Source organism: Oncorhynchus gorbuscha, linkage group LG10 (assembly GCF_021184085.1).
Source record: "Oncorhynchus gorbuscha isolate QuinsamMale2020 ecotype Even-year linkage group LG10, OgorEven_v1.0, whole genome shotgun sequence".
Taxonomy (NCBI): domain Eukaryota; kingdom Metazoa; phylum Chordata; class Actinopteri; order Salmoniformes; family Salmonidae; genus Oncorhynchus; species Oncorhynchus gorbuscha.
Genome location: NC_060182.1, coordinates 75767152 through 75786706, shown reverse-complemented (window position 1 = coordinate 75786706; position 19555 = coordinate 75767152). Strand labels below are relative to the sequence as shown.

The window sequence follows — 19555 nt, the reverse complement described above, 5'->3', positions numbered from 1 at the left end:
CTATAACAGTTGCAAGGCTATATACAGATACCTGTTAGTCAGGCTTATTGTAATATGTCCATGTGGGTATGGTTAAAGTGACTATGCATATATGATGAACAGAGAGTAGCAGTAGTGTAAAAGAGGGGTTGGCTGGTGGTGGGACACAATGCAGATAGCCCGGTTAGACAATGTGCAGGAGCACAGGTTGGTCGGGCAAATTGAGGTAGTATGTACATGAATGTATAGTTAAAGTGACTATGAATATAAGATAAACAGAGAGCAGCAGCAGCGAAAAAGAGTGGTTGGGTGGCGGGACACACATTGCAAATAGACCGGGTAGCCATTTGATTACCTGTTCAGGAGTCTTAAGGCTTGGGTGTAAAAACTGTTGAGAAGCCTTTTTGTCCTAGACTTGGCACTCCGGTACCGCTTGCCATGCGGTAGTAGAGAGAACAGTCTATGACTGGGGTGGCTGGGGTCTTTGACAATTTTTGCGCCTTCCTCTGAAACTGCCTGGTGTAGAGGTCCTGCATGGCAGGCAGCTTTGCCCCAGTGATGTACTGGGCCGTACGCACTATCCTCTGAAGTGCCTTGCGGTCGGAGGCTGAGCAATTGCCGTACCAGGCAGTGATGCAACTGGTCAGGAAGCTCTCGATGTTACAGCTGTTGAACCTTTTGAGGATCTCAGGACCCAAGCCAATTACTACATTTATCTAACGTTAGATCGTTTACACAGAGAGTCTTACCATTGCCTCGATTCGGCAATCTAATTAGCAGCTACCATTTCATTTTGGGGGGTAAATACAGGCGAATATATTGATAAAAGTAATCTTGTCCTAGAGAGATTTAAACGGTTATCAAAACGTCATGCCAGGGTGGCCTACACCAAACACAGCCCTTAGTTTAAGTGTTTCTAAACAACACAATGGGAAAAATTCATGGTGAATGGTGGGAAAACGTTTGGAACCATTTCCCTGTTTGACCGCTAGGTTTTATGGGTATGACGACTCATACCGTGGTACTCTATAGCTTTCACCTGGATTCACCTGGTCAGTCTATGTCATGGAAAGAGCGAGTGTTTCTAATGTTTTGTATATTTAGTGTAAATTCTTCTTTGGAGTGTTAGACGAAACAAATTACATTTTCTACAGTAACTTCAAAATAGTCAAATTAATCTCAAAATTATTGAAAAGGCAATAATCTCTTCCAGTTTGTGTTCTATATGAATCAGAACGAAATTGCAAGGGCTTTGTGTGTGACAGTGTGTGGGTGGGTGTGTGCTGTCAGGCAGTCCGCAGGGGTGCCCGTCCATGCCCTTAAGAGAGAAATACCACAGCGGAACCCACACAGGGACCCTAAGAGGAACCCCTTACCTGCTCCCACCAAAAGGCCCAGCGGAGCCCTGTCGCCAAGTCCATTCAGAGCGGAGCCGCCTGGAGAGAGACATGCCAAGATGTCAGTCCTCATCCTGTCTAACCTTTACAGTCCCTGGCCCTGTCTCACTCATCAGCTGGCTGTATGTGTCAGTCTATCCTGAACACTTAGTAGAGGAGACTGGAAAGGGGGGGTATGCATGCTGTGTGGCAACTCTAGTGTTGATGATGATCCACCACATATTTAGGGCCCTATAAAATCTGCGATTACAAATTCAGAAATTATCACAATTTTAGCATAAGACATAAACAGAAAGCATCAGTGATTCATATTTCCTGCAATTTTCTGAGGGGTAACGTCTGTGTAGGTTTTTGTGTATGTGCGATGCGCGTGTCTACCATTTTGTGTAGCCATTAGCAAAAGTTGTCTGGTAGATGGAAAAGCTTTCCAAAAAACCTTCTCAATTAAATATTACCTACAAAGTAGCCTATGCCTACCTGGCAGAATGATGTCATGATCATTTGTATCAATCAGTGGTCCTTCTGTAGCTCAGTTGGTAGAGCATGGCCTACCTGGGCATCCCCGGGAATGAATTTGCACACATGACTGTAAGTTCATTTGTAAATCATATATATATATAATCCAGTGGGTATTTGTTTTGCAAACTCTACTATCACATGTGCGCTTCAAAAACACAGCTAAACGACAGCCCCTTGCAATTTTGCTCTGGAATTAAATGGCAACTACACCCAAAATAAAGATGTGAACAACAAGTGGTCCCCTGATGTGGTTCAAACCGTCTGTATATCTAGATTTTGAAAGTTATATATGTTGAAAACTTGATAGCTGACATGCAAAACATTTTGGGACTATATCAGCAATGGACTAATGAAACAAATTATTTTAAGCATTGTTGTGGACTTAACATTCAATTTAGTAGTTTTTATAAATAAAATAAACTGATTTTGAGACGAAAACTTGACAACTGGGGGAAACAGAAACCTGGAAAAACAAAAGAAAAGAGAAAAGGAATCAAGTAACTTAAAAAAAAAACGATTTTACAGGACCATACATTTGGTTGGCTTTCATTGTAAATGTACCGTCACTATAAGATTAGTAGTCTATTGTGCTTACTCTATAGGCATAGGTCCCCATGGCCAGAGTTGAGAAACCATGTATTCAGGGTTGGGATCAGGGCTGCTGTAATGCAGACATACAGTGTAGGTAGGGTGATGGGTGGGGGTGAGTGAGGAGTGAGGGATGGGATCATTCCATCTCTATTCCATTCCACCCCAATATTGACTTTACCTTTCCTTCACCCAAAAGGAGGGCTGTGTGACTTGCAGTTTCATAACAGATCCATACACCTCTGGGTGCTTTGTGTGAAAGGTCTTTGATGTCATACCAACATACTATAATAGAATCCTTGTTTGTATCTTGATGATTCAGTCAATGGGAAAAAAAGAACAAGGTTATCTATTTAGGTGAATAATGCTGTTTCCAGGGGACTGTAACTACTTGCCGAGCTATGGTAATGAGTATTCAAACTAATCCTTGTTTTGCGATGGAGTATTTTCTACGAGCCCGGGGTGTACCATGGGGTTGTGTGTTCACTCCTCACACTTTGCCAGGGCCTCAGAGCCTGGACTGTTTTTCAAAGAAGCAGTGCTGTGAGATGTGTTAGGTGGTGGGTGGGGAGCATATGGTGATTTGTGGGGCCTGGTGAGACCCATACAGCAGGTCCCGGTGCTCCTGCAGGGTGTGTTGTGGGAACAGAGCGAGGGACTCCAGCTGCTCCTCGGGGTGACCTTCATTAGCACAATTAGCATGTGTGTCACTCAGACTGACTATGCTGGGTATGACAACATACTGCATCTAGATAGGGGAAGACTAGAGCTGGGCAATGGGAATGAAACAGCAGGCAAAACTGGGAGAGCAGTGTCATATCAGAGTGTAAACTCAGCACTCATGAGTGACAATTTTGATATAGGCTTCATTTGCTGGTCTATGGAATTTCCCTGCTCATATAACTACTCATATACTAATACATTATTACCATTATGTTGCTATTTAGTTAGATAGGTTTTTATCAAAGTAAAATTAATTGTATATTTGTATAATTGATTTGTTAATGTCTATTTATTATTTTTTATATTAAAATGTAATGATACTGAATTTGAAAGATCTGTCTGGATTAAGTGCCATTCTGTAACTTTGGCTAAAATGCCTTTTTTTTGTTGGTGTGGTATCGTTTTGGTATCGAGTATCGTGATACTAAACCGGTTAGCGGTAAAAATTCTGGTATCATGCCAACACTACTACAGACTTTCAGTAACATTTCAACTAACTATCCACTAACTAATCCTAAACCTAGTTGTAACCCTAACCCGTATTCTAAACATAACCTTAGTTTGTTAATAGTATGGCCATCTAGAGTATCTAGAGATTTATTTTTAGACCTTTATTTAACTAGGCAAGTCAGTTAATTAAGAACAAATTCTTATTTACAATGACGGGCTACCACGACGCTGGGCCAATTGTGCGCCACCCTATGGGACTCCCAATCACGGCCGGATGTGATGCAGCCTGGATTCAAACCAGGGACTGCCTCTTACACTGAGAGTGCCTTAGACCACTGTGCCACTCAGGAGCCCAACTATCCAGACTTTCCAAATAAAGTGACCAAATGCAATTCCACCTCAATGCACTGAACAAGGTGTAATAATCCTCAACCCACTGTCTGAATAGAGCCAACCTCCATCTTCTAGTAATCTCCTCCCACAACAGTAACCCCTGATAGGAAAACTATCACACTGCGGACCACATTACAGCTAATGAGCACTTTTTCAGTCCCTTTGTTTAGAGATTAGTCTGGGGAAGAATTGATTCCTCTCCATGCTAGAAAGAAAAGACAAACAAAGAGGCCAGGCAAGGTGAACAAGACTGAGACCATCTCCCTGCTCTATTCTGGTTCAGTAGACCACAGTCGGTGTCATCTGCATCTAAACAGGTCCCTGGGTAGGGAGCAGTGAGAACACAGAAACACTGGCCAGCCTAATTGGGCAGTGAAAGGTGTCTGATTTGTAATGACAGATCAGAGCGGAGAAGTATTGGCCGAGGGTTGTTTGGCCGGCAGATAGAAGGCATCCAACGCTGTGCATCGACCTGCCTGTCCCTGGAGCACAGATTACGGAGGTGGCTAATGAGGATTACTTTATCGCCACTGGGTGGTCATATGATAGGAGAGAGGAGAGATCTTCGAAGTGGAAATCCCTTTATTAGGGCTGTGGGAGTCATTAAATGTTGTCAGCCGGTTATTGCCATGCAAAAGACTGCTGGTCTCACAGTAATTGTCCGTTAATTAACGTAAATATGTTTAGCATCTCCAGGCCTCCACACATACAAGCTGCATCCAAGCCGCTGATGCACACTTTTGGTACATCTACATTTAAAAAAGCATAATAAATCAATGAATGTAATATACATCACAATACATCCATTATCTATTTTAGTCAGGTGTAAAGAAACAAGATATGAAGTAAATGTATTTCAGAAGAACAGAATATGAGTTGGCCTACTGTATGTTATCTGGCTGTACTCCATTTTTTTTTTATATATATATATATATATATATATATATGCCATTTAGCAGACGCTTTTATCCAAAGCGACTTACAGTCATGTGTGCATACATTCTACGTATGGGTGGTCCCGGGGATCGAACCCACTACCCTGGCGTTACAAGCGCCATGCTCTACCAACTGAGCTACAGAAGGACCACAAAACATGACATAGGCTGTATGCTTGTTCATTTAGCAGACAAGATATACTTATAAGTCCTGTGCCATTATTTTATATTATGTCATTTTATAGAAAGAAGAATATAATTTAACTTAGCGGAATAATATATAAAGGATATTTTCAGGAGGGGGCATATGAAGTGCCTCGTGATCAATTGAAACAGGTTGAAGTCGGAAGTTTACATACACTTACGCTGGAGTCATTAAAGCTCGGTTTTCAAGCACTCCACAAATTTCTTGTTAAGAAACTATAGTTTTGGCAAGTTGGTTAGGACATGCACTTTGTGCATGACTCAAGTCATTCTTCCAACAATTTTTTATATACAGACTTTTTCACTGTATCACAAGTCCAGTGGGTCAGAAGTTTACATTCAATAAGTTGACTGTGCTTTTAAAGAACTTGGAACATTTCAGAAAATTACATCATGCTTTAGAAACTTCTGATAGGCTAATTGACATAATTTGAGTTAATTGGAGGTCTACCTGTGGATGTATTTCAAGGCCTACCTTCAAACTCTGTGCCTCTTTGCTTGACATCATGGGAAAATCAAATGAAATCAGTCAAGACCTCAGAAAAAGAATGGTAGACCTCCACAAGTCTGGTTCATCCTTGGGAGCAATTACCAAACGCCTGAAGGTACCACGTTCATCTGTACAAACAATAGTACATAAGTATAAACACCATGGGACCACGCAGCCGTCATACCGCTCAGGAAGGAGACATGTTCCGTCTCCTAGAGATGAACGTACTTTGGTGCGAAAAGTGTAAATCAATCCCAGAAGAGCAAACAACCTTGTGAAGATGTTGGAAACAGGTACAAAGGTATCTATATCCACAGTAAAACAAGTCCTTTATCGACATAACCTGAAAGGCCGCTCAGCAAGGAAGAAGCCACTGCTCTAAAACTGCCATAAAAAAGCCAGACTACTGTGGACAAAGATCGTACTTTTTGGAGAAATGTCCTCTGGTCTGATGAAACAAAAAGAAAACTGTTTGGTCATAATGACCATTGTTATGTTTGGAGGAAAAAGGTTGATGCTTGCAAGCCAAAGAACACCATCCCAACCGTGAAGCACGGGGATGGCAGCATCATGTTGTGGGGGTGTTTTGCTGCAGGAGGGACTGGGGCACTTCACAAAATAGATGGCATCATGAGGGAGGAAAATTACGAGGATATTTTAAAGCAACATCTCAAGCCATCAGTCAGGAAGTTAAAGCTTGGTCGCAAATGGTCGCATACTTCCAAAGTTGTGGAAAAATGGCTTAAGGACAACAAAGTCAAAGTAATGGAGTGGTCATCAAAAAGCCCTGACCTCAATTCTGTAGAAGATTTGTGGGCAGAACTCAAAAAGTGTGTGCAAGCAAGGAAGCCTACAAACCTGACTCAGTTACACCAGCTCTGTCAGGAGGAATGGGACAAAATTCACCCAACTTATTGTGGGAAGCTTGTGGAAGGCTACCCAAAATGTTTGACCCAAGGTAAACAATTTAAAGGCAATGCTACCAAATACTAATTGAGTGTATGTAAATTTCTGACCCACTGGGAATGTGATGAAAGAAATAAAAGCTGAAATGACCTAAGACAGGACTTTTTATTGGGGTTAAATGTCAGGAATTGTGAAAAACTGAGTTGAAATGTATTTGGCTATAGTGTATGTAAACTTCCAAATTAATTGGCAACTTTAGTTGTGAACCACTGTTTGACCTTATGGTCGTTAGCAAGTTGGGAACTGAAGAAAGCATGTAGAGTGCATAAGGAGATTACCATGACTCAACGGTCAAGAGGAATTTCTCTCTGGTGTTCTGTGTTTGCCTTGTTTGGTGAGATAGCTGCTGGCATTTCACAGTATTGTACGCAAATGACAATGGATTTCTTAGTGGACTAAATTATTGAAATGGTCTGCCACAAGGTCAGACAATTGTCCGTCTCCACATAGTGTACATTGTTCATATTCCACAATGTCTTGACCTGCACCGAGCTTAATTGGCATGCACTTGGACGCAGAGTTGTGCAGAAGTGTTTGCCATAGAGAGTAGCTTGACATCCTGACAAATAGAGGATGTAAAAGCCTTAAGTGGAAGGATTAATTCTGCCATGTGTTCAGAGGGAGAGTGTAGCTAAGGAAAATGCACTGACGGCTCAGGTCAAATATTCACAGAAAGTTAATTCCATAAACATTGGGAATGCAATTAGAAAATGACAAGTAATATGAATAGAACTGAAGCGGTAACACTGTAGCATGGCAAGGTGAAACAAATGGATTAGGTCATTTCTAATCATTCTCCTACTTGTCAAAGAATGTGGCAAGTATATTTGGCAAATATTTGAGAAATGTGTATTCAGTCCTTTACAATTCCTTTCCCCAAAGTCATACGAGCTGTGAAGAGAAGCCAATCAGAGAGTGATCGGGAGCATTTCATAACTTGTTCTACTTAAACTATGTCTGCTTGATAACACACCCCCACTCCCCACACTGACACACACACTTTCACTCCCACACACTGACACACCAACAGCGTCCCTTTCTCCGGCCCTCGTCCAGAGCTGCACTTCCTGTAACGGAAGCAGCATTTCTCTTCCTCAGCTTTCATCTCATCCTGCCCCTGCCATGTATCGCTCTGTAGCAGCCTGGCACTGAAGAGACGAGGAAGGAAGAGAAGAAAATTAGTTTTTTACATTTTTATTTCTCATGTGTCCCACTTAAAGCAGTGGATGTTCACATGTAAGAAAGAGGAACGGAAAACTGAGGAACACCGGCCATCTTCAATTCCATCAAAGTTGTCAATGGTCACAGAGCAGGACAACTGAGGTCAGAGTGAGGGGCATCCATAGCAAGAAGACGAACGGCCATATCAGGTCAGCAAATACCATGCAATGAGTAGAAACACTGCAGTATACCAGGTTATCCAAACTCGGTCCTGGGCCTCCCCCAAGGTGCACGTATTGGTTTTTGCCCTAGCACTACATTATTTTTGATTAAAATAATCAACTTATCATCAGCTTTGATTATTTGAATCAGCGGTGTAGTGCTTGGGCAAGAACAAAACGAGCACCCATGGCGGGCCCGTGTTTGGGATACTGTATAGTATGATTACTGAGGAGCCTCAGACATCTAGTAGTAAGGTGCAATACCTTGGAAAATCCTCCCAGGCCAGTTCATATCAGTGTGATGACATAAGACATGATTAGAACACGTTCTTCACATCATCTCTCTCTTTTGATCAATCCAGTGGACAGGATATAAGTATCATATAAAACAGTGTGATGAGAGAACATCCAGTACAGGAAAATAACACATACTAGAACATCTACAGGCCCATATTTTGTTCCCACCATGCTGAGCCATATTGCCAATGTAAGCCAATTATTATGAGAGGTAACAGTATGTTTTCTACTAAATCAAATGCCTCATGAGGACGCAACTGGAGGGAGATTGTTGTTCGAGTCTGAATCCTATCTGAATATTACTCATTATTTTAGAAATAAACAGACTTCCCTAGGTACCAGTGGGAGTAGTGATGAACGGTTTGACTATATAGTCTGTAAATCATCTTTCACTGATCTGTGGTCAGCTAATATTCACATTCTCTACATAGTGGAGATGCTAGGGGCAAGAGAGGTCACCATCAAGTAAATATATTACACACATGGCCTATATCTGCACACACTTACGTTGATAGAGAGACTTTCACGCTCACACACGCATAGAACACATTCTATAAATAGTAAGGTAAATATGATTGATACAATGGAGGGAAGTCAGAAGTCAGTCTCTCACACACACACACACACACACACACACACACACACACACACACACACACACACACACACACACACACACACACACACACACACACACACACACACACACACACACACACACACACACACACACACACACACACACACAGTAGTAGTCCTTCAAAATGGAATAGAATTAGTACCTCGATCTATCTAACATTTGACGTTGATCATGAATGAGACAAACTTCTGTTTCTAATGAGGTTTTTCTCAACATGTACTCTACACTTGGGCTGTGCTCCTCACTTAGAGAGCAGCTGTCAAAATGGCAACAGATAAGAGGTAAAAGAGAACAATTGAGAAAAACAAGCAAGATATACAGGGTTAACTCAGGTGAAACCAGAATAACCACAAGAGGCAAACGTGTCGTAAAAACATGAGCTGAGACAATAGGCTATAGACCAAGAAACGTAATGTTCACATTTTTGTCCAGACAAAGTGTCCACCTGTGACATCAGAGTGCTGTCTAGCGCGAGCTTAACCTCTTCATTTTATAGTTAGATTAAGCACTTTAATCGGAATCTAACTTTTCACCTTGACACTGCTCACCATTTCCAAAAGATAATCTTCCATAAAATCTAAGAAAAATCATAATGAAAACATTGACCCAAAAAGCCATTCATCAATAGAAGCCTGTAAGTGGGCTTTTTTCTGATAACCATAACAATGAGTAATGTGATGCAATCCTCTTTTTCCTGGAATGGCCTGAGATTCCCCATAAGGTCCAATTACTAAAGCCCTGGACATCCTGAGCTGTCCTTTTCCATCAGTACTGATCCATCACTCCAAGGCAGAGACAGAAAAACGCACATATACAAACATACTGTGGCACTTCACACACACACACTTCTTAGAGGAAGATGACGGTCAATGGAGTGAGCCCCTGATGGTGTGCAAACGCCACACAAGCGACCAGCAAGAGTCTGGTCCCGTCCCTCAGAGCGTCTCCCCCACAGCTGAGAGTGATTGTGATCCAGCTGCCAGACTCAACACCAAAACTCAAGCCAGGGCCAATCCAGGACAGCTGTCCACACTTCTACTTCTTCCCCAGTTCTAACACAACGGCAGTTATCTACAGATGCTTAGGTCTAAAAAGTATCAAGTCAGGGATCTATAGAGGCTTGTTTGGACCGCTGGCCTAGCTCCAAATGTAAGCACTCTGCAGGTTTAGGAGGGAATAAAATATATAGGGCTCCTGTAGGTATCTCAGAGTGCAGGTTTCAATGGGAACAATTCTATGCCTTCCAAGGTAAGTGCATTGCGCTGTAAAGTATTGGTTTAATAAAACATTTATCTTAGCTTTCCATAGGGAGAAATCTACTAAAATCAGTAGGCCTACTTAGAAATGCAAAGTAAACATGGTATGTAAATAGTACTGTTCTTTGCTACATTTTAGGTCCCTGCAGGCTGCAGGTCTTTGTAAGCTTTGAAATATACAATTTACTAGACTGTAGCACTTCAAAACAGCCTGCAGTGAAGTGTTGCTCCAATCGAATGCCTACAAGCCTGGCTGAATACAAACATGCAAAGAAAAAGCTGAACACATCTTTATCCAAGGCTGTGAAAATCTTGATTAATTCACTCTCTTACAATTGATAGTTAACTCCAGAAGCACTGGAATCCGCTAAATCCGTGAACTTTCAAAATCAATACGGCTTTAAAATGATATAAGAATCATCTGCTAGTGCGCTGGCACATCAGGCTGGAATCAGGTACTGTTATGAATTCATTACATCTATAGATACTGTATCAAACGTTGTGCAGCTTGTAAGAACATTCCCTCTGAAGCCGGTTCTATCTGGCGCTCCTAGTCCTAAATTTACGTCATCTCAGAAACAGCTGCACTCTGGCAGCCGGTCCACAGGGAAGGAGAGGGAACGACATCTACTCGACAGCCAGGGAAGGAGGACGGTTCTGGGAAGCTGGATAAAGATGTAATACGACCACTGAAATTAATCTACCTTTATTTCAACAAGGAACTCAGACTGAGACCAAGGTCTCTTTTACAGCTGGTCCCTGCTTATACATGTTTACACATACAGTTTAGGTACAATGATTATGGAACTACACAAGACAAACAAAAAGATCACAGAAAACACATAAAAATACAGAAGCATATTGATACATTTACACACAGGTGATTCCCCTAACAGCACAAGAACGTGCATTACCCAAAACAGTTACAAGCAATACAAAAATAAAAGTCCTCCAATAAATGTTTAAAATGGGCAAGGGGGACAAGAGTCTCAAGTTTAAGTTTAGTCTGCAGGCTATTCCAAAAGCAAGGTGCGTAATAGGAACATACCCAACTCTGTGGAGATCGCAGGGGCCTCAAGTGTAATCCATGCTTGAGACCTGGTTTTATGAATTAAAATTCTAATGTTGATGAGTGATGATAAATAAGAAGGTAGTTTATTCAGAGTGCTTTATAGACAAATTGCTAGTGATATATCAACGCTAGAGGAGAAAGGCTAATCTTAGTGATGAAGCGATAGGGCTAAACACAGGTGCAGGAATCTAGAGTTGAGCCACCAGGACAGGTATGTTACAGTGCATTCAGAAAGCATCAGGCTTTTCCCAGATTATTTTACTTTGCATCCTTACTCTAAAATGTATTAAATAAATAATGTCCATCAATCTACACACAATATCCCAAAATGACAAAGCGAAAACAGGTTGAGAAATGCTTGCAAATTTCTTAGGAATGAAAAAATGAAATACCATATTTACATAAGTATTAAGACCCTTTGCTATGAGACTCTAAATTAAGCTCAGGTACATCCTGTTTCCATTGATCATCGTTGAGATATTTCTACAACTTGGAGTCCACCTGTTGCATATTCAATTGATTTGACATGATTTAGAAAGGCACACAACTGTCTACATAAAAGGTCCCACAGTTGCCAGCGCATTTCAGAGCAAAAACCAAGCCATGAGGTCAAAGGAATTGTCCATAGAGCTCCGAGACAGAAATGTGTCGAGGCACAAATCTGAGGAAGAAAACCAAACATTTCTGCAGCATTGAAGATCCCCGAGAACACAGTGGCCTCCATCATTCTTAAATGGAAGAAGTTTGGAAAAAGCAAGACTCTTCCTAGAGCTGGCTCCCCGGACAAACTGAGCAATCGCTGGAGAAGGGCCTTGGTCAGGAAGGTGACCAAGAACCCAATGGTCACTCTGACAGAGCTCCAGAGTTTCTCTGTGGATATGGGAGAACCTTCCAGAAGGACGAGGATCTCTGCCGCACTCCACCAATCAGGCCTTTATGGTAGAGTGGTCAGAAGGAAGCCACTCCTCAGTAAAACGCACATCACAGCCAGCTTGGAGTTTCCCAAAAGGCACCTAAAGACTCTCAGACCATGAAAAACAAGATTATCTGGTCTGACGAAATCAAGATTTAACTCCTCGGCCTTAATGCCAAGCGTCACATCTGGAGGAAACATGGCACCATCCCTACGGTGAAGCATGGTGGTGGTAGATTCATGCTGTGGGGATGTTTTTCAGCGGCAGGGACTGAGAGAACAGTCAGGATTGAGGAAAAGATTAACAAAGCAAAGTACAGAGAGATCTTTGATGAAAACCTTCTCCAAAGAGCTTAGAACCTCAGACTGGAGCGAAGGTTCAACTTCCAACAGGACAACGACCCTAAGCACACAGCCACGACAACGCAGGAGTGGCTTTGGGACAAGTTTCTGAATGTCCTTGAGTGGCCCAGCCAAAGCCCAGACTTGAACGCTCCACATCCAACGAGCTTGAGAGGAACTGTAGAGAAGAATGGGAGAAACTGGGGCGGCATGTTGGGCCAGAAAGGTTGCTAGATCGAATTCCCGAGCTGACAATGTAAACAATCTGTGGTTCTTCCCCTGAACAAGGCAGTTAACCCATTGTTCCTAGGTCGTCATTGTAAATAAGAATTTTTTCTTAACTGACTTGCTTAGTTAAATAAAGGTAAAATAAAACACTCCCCAAACAACACGTGTGCAAGCTTGTAGTGTCATACCCAAAACTTGGTTGTAATCGCTGCCAAAAGATTCTTCAACAAAGTACTGAGTAAAGTGTCTGAATACTTATTTAATATTTCAGTTTCACATTTCTAAAAACATGTTATTGCTTTGTCATTGTGGGGTATTGTGTGTGTAGATAAATGAAGAGAACAAACAATTTAATACATTTCAAAATAACAAAATGTGGAAAAATTCAAGGGGTCTGAATACTTTCCGAATGAACTCTATATGAACTATTTTGTATGCATGAATGTAGCCAATGTGGTGTATGTAACTACAGGGTTTTCACACAAAGTAAGGTTCCTGGTTAATATCATAAGATGATACGCTAAGTAAAATAGACTCCGTGGGAAACAAATAGGCTATGTCAAACTTTTCTCACCACAGAATTAATGATTCATGAACATTTACATGTTTCCCACTGAGTACTTACTGACTCATTGTTTGCCTTTTGTATTCAATACATCGGAATTGTAACTATTGACTGAAAGATAAGATGAACGTTTCCATGTTTAATCACAGCTACTGTAGATGCTGTTGCAAAGATGACCTTTCAAATTACATGTTAGTATTCCTCCTCCAGTGATCAGCTTTGTGAAGATGGAAATTGCATAAAAGCCTATTGTCAGACAGCAGTATCTCCCCACCCTCACTGAAATTAATTGTTGACTCTGTCCATGCATGTTTGTGTGTGTGTGTTCATGGCAATGTGAGTGTAAGTGTGCATACAGTTTACATTCAATTAGTATTTGGTAGCATTGCCTTTGTTTTGGGTAGCCTTTCACAAGCTTCCCACGATACGTTGGGTGATTTTTGGCCCATTCCTCCTGACAGAGAGACAGGAGAGGAGGGAAGGAAGGAGAGGAGGGAAGGAGCCCAGAGAGACGGGAGAGGAGGGAAGGAGCCCCCGGAGAGACGGGAGAGGAGGGAAGGAGCCCCCGGAGAGACGGGAGAGGAGGGAAGGAGCCCCCGGAGAGACGGGAGAGGAGGGAAGGAGCCCCCGGAGAGACGGGAGAGGAGGGAAGGAGCCCAGAGAGACGGGAGAGGAGGGAAGGAGCCCAGAGAGACGGGAGAGGAGGGAAGGAGCCCAGAGAGACGGGAGAGGAGGGAAGGAGCCCAGAGAGACGGGAGAGGAGGGAAGGAGCCCAGAGAGACGGGAGAGGAGGGAAGGAGCCCAGAGAGACGGGAGAGGAGGGAAGGAGCCCAGAGAGACGGGAGAGGAGGGAAGGAGCCCAGAGAGACGGGAGAGGAGGGAAGGAGCCCAGAGAGACGGGAGAGGAGGGAAGGAGCCCAGAGAGACGGGAGAGGAGGGAAGGAGCCCAGAGAGACGGGAGAGGAGGGAAGGAGCCCAGAGAGACGGGAGAGGAGGGAAGGAGCCCAGAGAGACGGGAGAGGAGGGAAGGAGCCCAGAGAGACGGGAGAGGAGGGAAGGAGCCCAGAGAGACGGGAGAGGAGGGAAGGAGCCCAGAGAGAGACGGGAGAGGAGGGAAGGAGCCCAGAGAGAGACGGGAGAGGAGGGAAGGAGCCCAGAGAGAGACGGGAGAGGAGGGAAGGAGCCCAGAGAGAGACGGGAGAGGAGGGAAGGAGCCCAGAGAGACGGGAGAGGAGGGAAGGAGCCCAGAGAGACGGGAGAGGAGGGAAGGAGCCCAGAGAGACGGGAGAGGAGGAAAGGAGCCCAGAGAGACGGGAGAGGAGGAAAGGAGCCCAGAGCGACAGGGGAGGAAGGAAGGAGCCCAGAGACAGGGGAGGAAGGAAGGAGCCCAGAGAGACAGGGGAGGAAGGAAGGAGCCCAGAGAGACCGGAGAGGAGGGAAGGAGTCCAGAGCGACAGGAGAGGAGGGAAGGAGTCCAGAGAGGAGGGAAGGAGCTCAGAGCAACAGGAGAGGAGGGAAGGAGCCCAGAGCAACAGGAGAGGAGGGAAGGAGCCCAGAGCGACAGGAGAGGAGGGAAGGAGCCCAGAGCGACAGGAGAGGAGGGAAGGAGCCCAGAGCGACAGGAGAGGAAGGAGAGGAGGGAAGGAGCCCAGAGAGACGGGAGAGGAGGAAAGGAGCCCAGAGAGACGGGAGAGGAGGAAAGGAGCCCAGAGCGACAGGGGAGGAAGGAAGGAGCCCAGAGCGACGGTAGAGGAGGGAAGGAGCCCAGAGCGACAGGAGAGGAGGGAAGGAGCCCAGAGCGACAGGGGAGGAAGGAAGGAGCCCAGAGACAGGGGAGGAAGGAAGGAGCCCAGAGAGACAGGGGAGGAAGGAAGGAGCCCAGAGAGACCGGAGAGGAGGGAAGGAGTCCAGAGCGACAGGAGAGGAGGGAAGGAGTCCAGAGAGGAGGGAAGGAGCTCAGAGCAACAGGAGAGGAGGGAAGGAGCCCAGAGCAACAGGAGAGGAGGGAAGGAGCCCAGAGCGACAGGAGAGGAGGGAAGGAGCCCAGAGCGACAGGAGAGGAGGGAAGGAGCCCAGAGCGACAGGAGAGGAAGGAGAGGGGGGAAGGAGCACAGAGCGACAGAGAGGAAGGAAGGAGCCCAGAGCAACAGAGAGGAAGGAAGGAGCACAGAGCGACAGGAGAGGAAGGAGAGGAGGGAAGGAGCCCAGAGCGACAGAGAGGAAGGAAGGAGCCCAGAGCGACAGGAGAGGAAGGAGAGGAGGGAAGGAGCACAGAGCGAAGGGAAGGAGCACAGAGCGACAGAGAGGAGGGAAGGAGCACAGAGCGAAGGGAAGGAGCACAGAGCGACAGAGAGGAAGGAAGGAGCCCAGAGCAACAGAGAGGAAGGAGAGGAGGGAAGGAGAACAGAGCGACAGAGAGGAAGGAGAGGAGGGAAGGAGAACAGAGCAACAGAGAGGAAGGAGAGGAGGGAAGGAGAACAGAGCGACAGAGAGGAAGGAGAGGAGGGAAGGAGCACAGAGCAACAGAGAGGAAGGAGAGGAGGGAAGGAGCCCAGAGCAACAGAGAGGAAGGAGAGGAGGGAAGGAGCACAGAGCAACAGAGAGGAAGGAGAGGAGGGAAGGAGAACAGAGCAACAGAGAGGAAGGAGAGGAGGGAAGGAGCCCAGAGCAACAGAGAGGAAGGAAGGAGCCCAGAGCAACAGAGAGGAAGGAGAGGAGGGAAGGAGCCCAGAGCAACAGAGAGGAAGGAGAGGAGGGAAGGAGCCCAGAGCAACAGAGAGGAAGGAGAGGAGGGAAGGAGCCCAGAGCAACAGAGAGGAAGGAGAGGAGGGAAGGAGCACAGAGCAACAGAGAGGAAGGAGAGGAGGGAAGGAGAACAGAGCAACAGAGAGGAAGGAGAGGAGGGAAGGAGAACAGAGCGACAGAGAGGAAGGAGAGGAGGGAAGGAGAACAGAGCGACAGAGAGGAAGGAGAGGAGGGAAGGAGCACAGAGCGAGAGAGAGGAGGGATGGAGCCCAGCGAAATGGAGAGGAAGACAGAGCCATGACCTCTTCACCTCCCTTCTCCTTCTCAGTCTCTCTTTCTCTCCACTCCCTCTGTCACCATTTCCATGTGTTGAGAGAGCGGGAGAGTGATTGTTAATGTTTTATCTGTGCCCCTGCAACTGCAGAACGAGCATGAGGAAGTCTATTGCTGGTGGGGTAAGCTTGTCAAAACAAATTGAAATCAAATAAATAAACATCTGGACGTGTATAACATGCCTTTTTACAAAAAAGTTTACGTCCTTTAAGGCAAACGTTGTGATTTACTGCTATCTACCATCTCTGTTTTGCACTGTTCCTCGCATGGCATATTCCTGCACAGCATGGCTTAAAAAAATAAACAACAGGAGTACATTAAATGCCATTGTGGCAGCAGTTCGGTTCCTACTGGATATAAATTGAATCACTGCTAATGCCTACACTAAGAAATACAAAATGAAATTGGGAACATACTGCCAAGTTGGCTTTGTTTGGAAAGGTAGAAGACATGGCATTGCCCTTTACTGTGGAGCAAACTACAGAACACCGAAATCTGGATCAGTATTTGGTGAGTAACATTATATACTTAACAATAAATGCAACATGCAACAATTTCAAAGATTTTATTGAGTAACAGTTCATAAAGGAAATCAGTCAATTTAAATACATTTATTAGGCCCTAATCTATGGATTTCACAGGACTTGAGATACAGATACCATAAAAGAAAGTGGGGGCGTGGATTAGAATACAAATCAGTATCTGGTGTAACCACCATTTGCCTCATGCAGCGTGACATCTCCTTCACATAGAGTTGATCAGGCTTTTGATTGTGGCCTGTGGAATGTGGTCCCACTCCTCTTCAATGGCTGTGCAAAGTTGCTGGATATTGGCAGGAACTGGAACAAGTCAATTCAGAGCATCCCAAACATGCTCAATGGGTGACATGTCTGGTGTGTATGGAGGCTAAGATGAACTTGGACATTTTCAGCTTCCAGAAATTGTGTACAGATCTTTGCGACATCCGTCATGCTGAAATATGAGGTGATGGTGGCAGATGAATGGCGCGACAATGATCATGGTATCTATGCGCATTCAAATTGTAATCGATAAAATGCAATGGGGTTTGATGTCCATAGCTTATGCTTGCCCATACCATAACCCCACCTCCATTATGGGGCACTCTGTTCACAACGTTGACATCAGCAAACCTCTCGCCCACACAACGCCATATACATAGTCTGTGTTTGTGAGGCCGGCTTGACATACTGCCAAATTCTCTAAAACAACGTTGGAGGCGGCTTATGGTAAAGAAATGAATATTTAATTCTCTGGCAACAGCTCTGGTGGACATTCCTGCAGTCAGCATGCCAAATGCACACTCCCTCAAAACTTGAGACATGTGTGGCGTGGCCTTTTATTATACCCAGCACAAGATGCACCTCTGTAATGACCATGCTGTTTAATAAGCTTCTTGATATGCCACAACTGTCAGGTGGATGGATGATCTTGGAAAAGGAGAAATGCTCACTAACTTGGAGGTAATACATTTGTACTCAGAATTTGAGAGAAATAAGCTTTTTGTGGGTATGGAACATTTCTGTGATCTTTTGTTTCAGCTCATGAAACATGGAACCAACACTACATGTTGCATTAATATTTTTGTTCAGTGTATATTCTCTCCTCAGGGTTTTGGAAAACCACAGACCTATTAAAACGCATTTGGGTAAAAATACCCCACTCATATTTTCTGCATCTGCAGCCTCTTTTCCAGTAAGGCCCATCAGATGCCGAGTCCCTGGAGAACATCCTCCATTCCCCAGTCTTCCTCCTATCCGGTCCAAGCCTGGACTTACCCTACAGGTTTCCATCAATATCCACACAGACCAAGGAGGGCATTAAATTATGTGTTTCCCAACATACAGTACCAGTCAAAGTTTGTACACACCTACTCATTCCGGGGTTTTTCATTTTTTACATTGTAGAATAATATTGAAGACGTCAAAACTATTATATAACACATGTGGAATCACGTAGTAACCAAATAAAAAGAAAGTGTTAAACAAATCAAAATATATTTTAAATTCTTCCTAGTAGCCACCCTTTTGCCTTGACACATTTTGCACACTCTTGGCATTCTCTCAACCAGCAGGTTTACCTTTTGTGGAATTTCTTTCCTTCTTAATGGGTTTGCGCCAATCGATTGTGTTGTGACAAGGTAGGTGTTTTTATACAGAAGATAGCCCTATTTGGTTAAAGACCACGTCCATATCATGGTAAGAACAGCTCAAATAAGCAAAGAGAAATGGACTGTCCATTTTTTAAAGACATGAAGGTCAGTCAATATGGAACATTTCAAGAACTTGGAACATTTCTTCAAGTGCAGTCGCAAAAACCATCAAGCACTATGATGAAACTGGCTCTCATGAAGACCGCCACAGGAAAGGAAGACCCAGTTACCTCTGCTGTAGAGGATCATTTCATTAGAGTTCACTGCACCTCAGATTGCAGCCCAAATAAATGCAGCACAGAATTCAAGTAACAGACATCTCAACCTCAACTGATCAGAGGAGACGGCAGGAATCAGGCCTTCATGGTCGAATTGCTGCAAAGGAACCATTACTAAAGGAAACCAAGGAGACTTGCCTGGCCCAAAAAAACACGAGCAATGGACATTAGACTGGTGGAAATTGTCCTTTGGTCTGATGGGTCCAAACTGGTGAGGGCCCAAAAAGGTGACTAGTTTGTTGTTGCTAATTTCTAGTGCCTTTCAGGCTGTATCCCTTCTTGAAATGCAGGTTTTAACTCTTTACTAATTAAACAAATAATAATTTCTACATGATCAGTCTCTGTGTGTAAAATAAAAACTAATAGATAAACATTTTAAGGAAAGAAATCAATGTTATTTGTTGCCTAGACTTTACTGCAAACGACACTCAAGTTCACAGCGTAAACTATTCACTAATAATGCAGTTGGCCATGACAGCCTTTATAATAGAACGGTGTTAGGCCCGAGACGCCTATTGGCACGGGTGTTAGGCCCGAGACGCCTATTGGCACGGGTGTTAGGCCCGAGACGCCTATTGGCACGGGTGTTAGGCCCGAGACGCCTATTGGCACGGGTGTTAGGCCCGAGACGCCTATTGGCACGGGTGTTAGGCCCGAGACGCCTATTGGCACGGGTGTTAGGCCCGAGAC

The 19555-nt window shown here is 44.4% G+C and overlaps 1 protein-coding gene across 4 annotated transcripts in view; it reads right to left on the bottom strand.

Moving 5' to 3' along the window:
* LOC124046587 (syntaxin-binding protein 6-like) overlaps positions 1-19555 on the bottom strand; it is a 125440-nt gene that overhangs the window by 59711 nt on the left and 46174 nt on the right. For 3 of the 4 annotated variants that reach the window (XM_046367121.1, XM_046367123.1, XM_046367122.1), the window contains exon 3: positions 1356-1415. The exons of the other annotated variant lie outside the window; for it this stretch is intronic. In XM_046367121.1, the coding sequence (XP_046223077.1) occupies positions 1356-1415 (60 nt within the window). The remainder of the gene's footprint in view (positions 1-1355; positions 1416-19555) is intronic. 4 annotated transcript variants of the gene reach the window in all.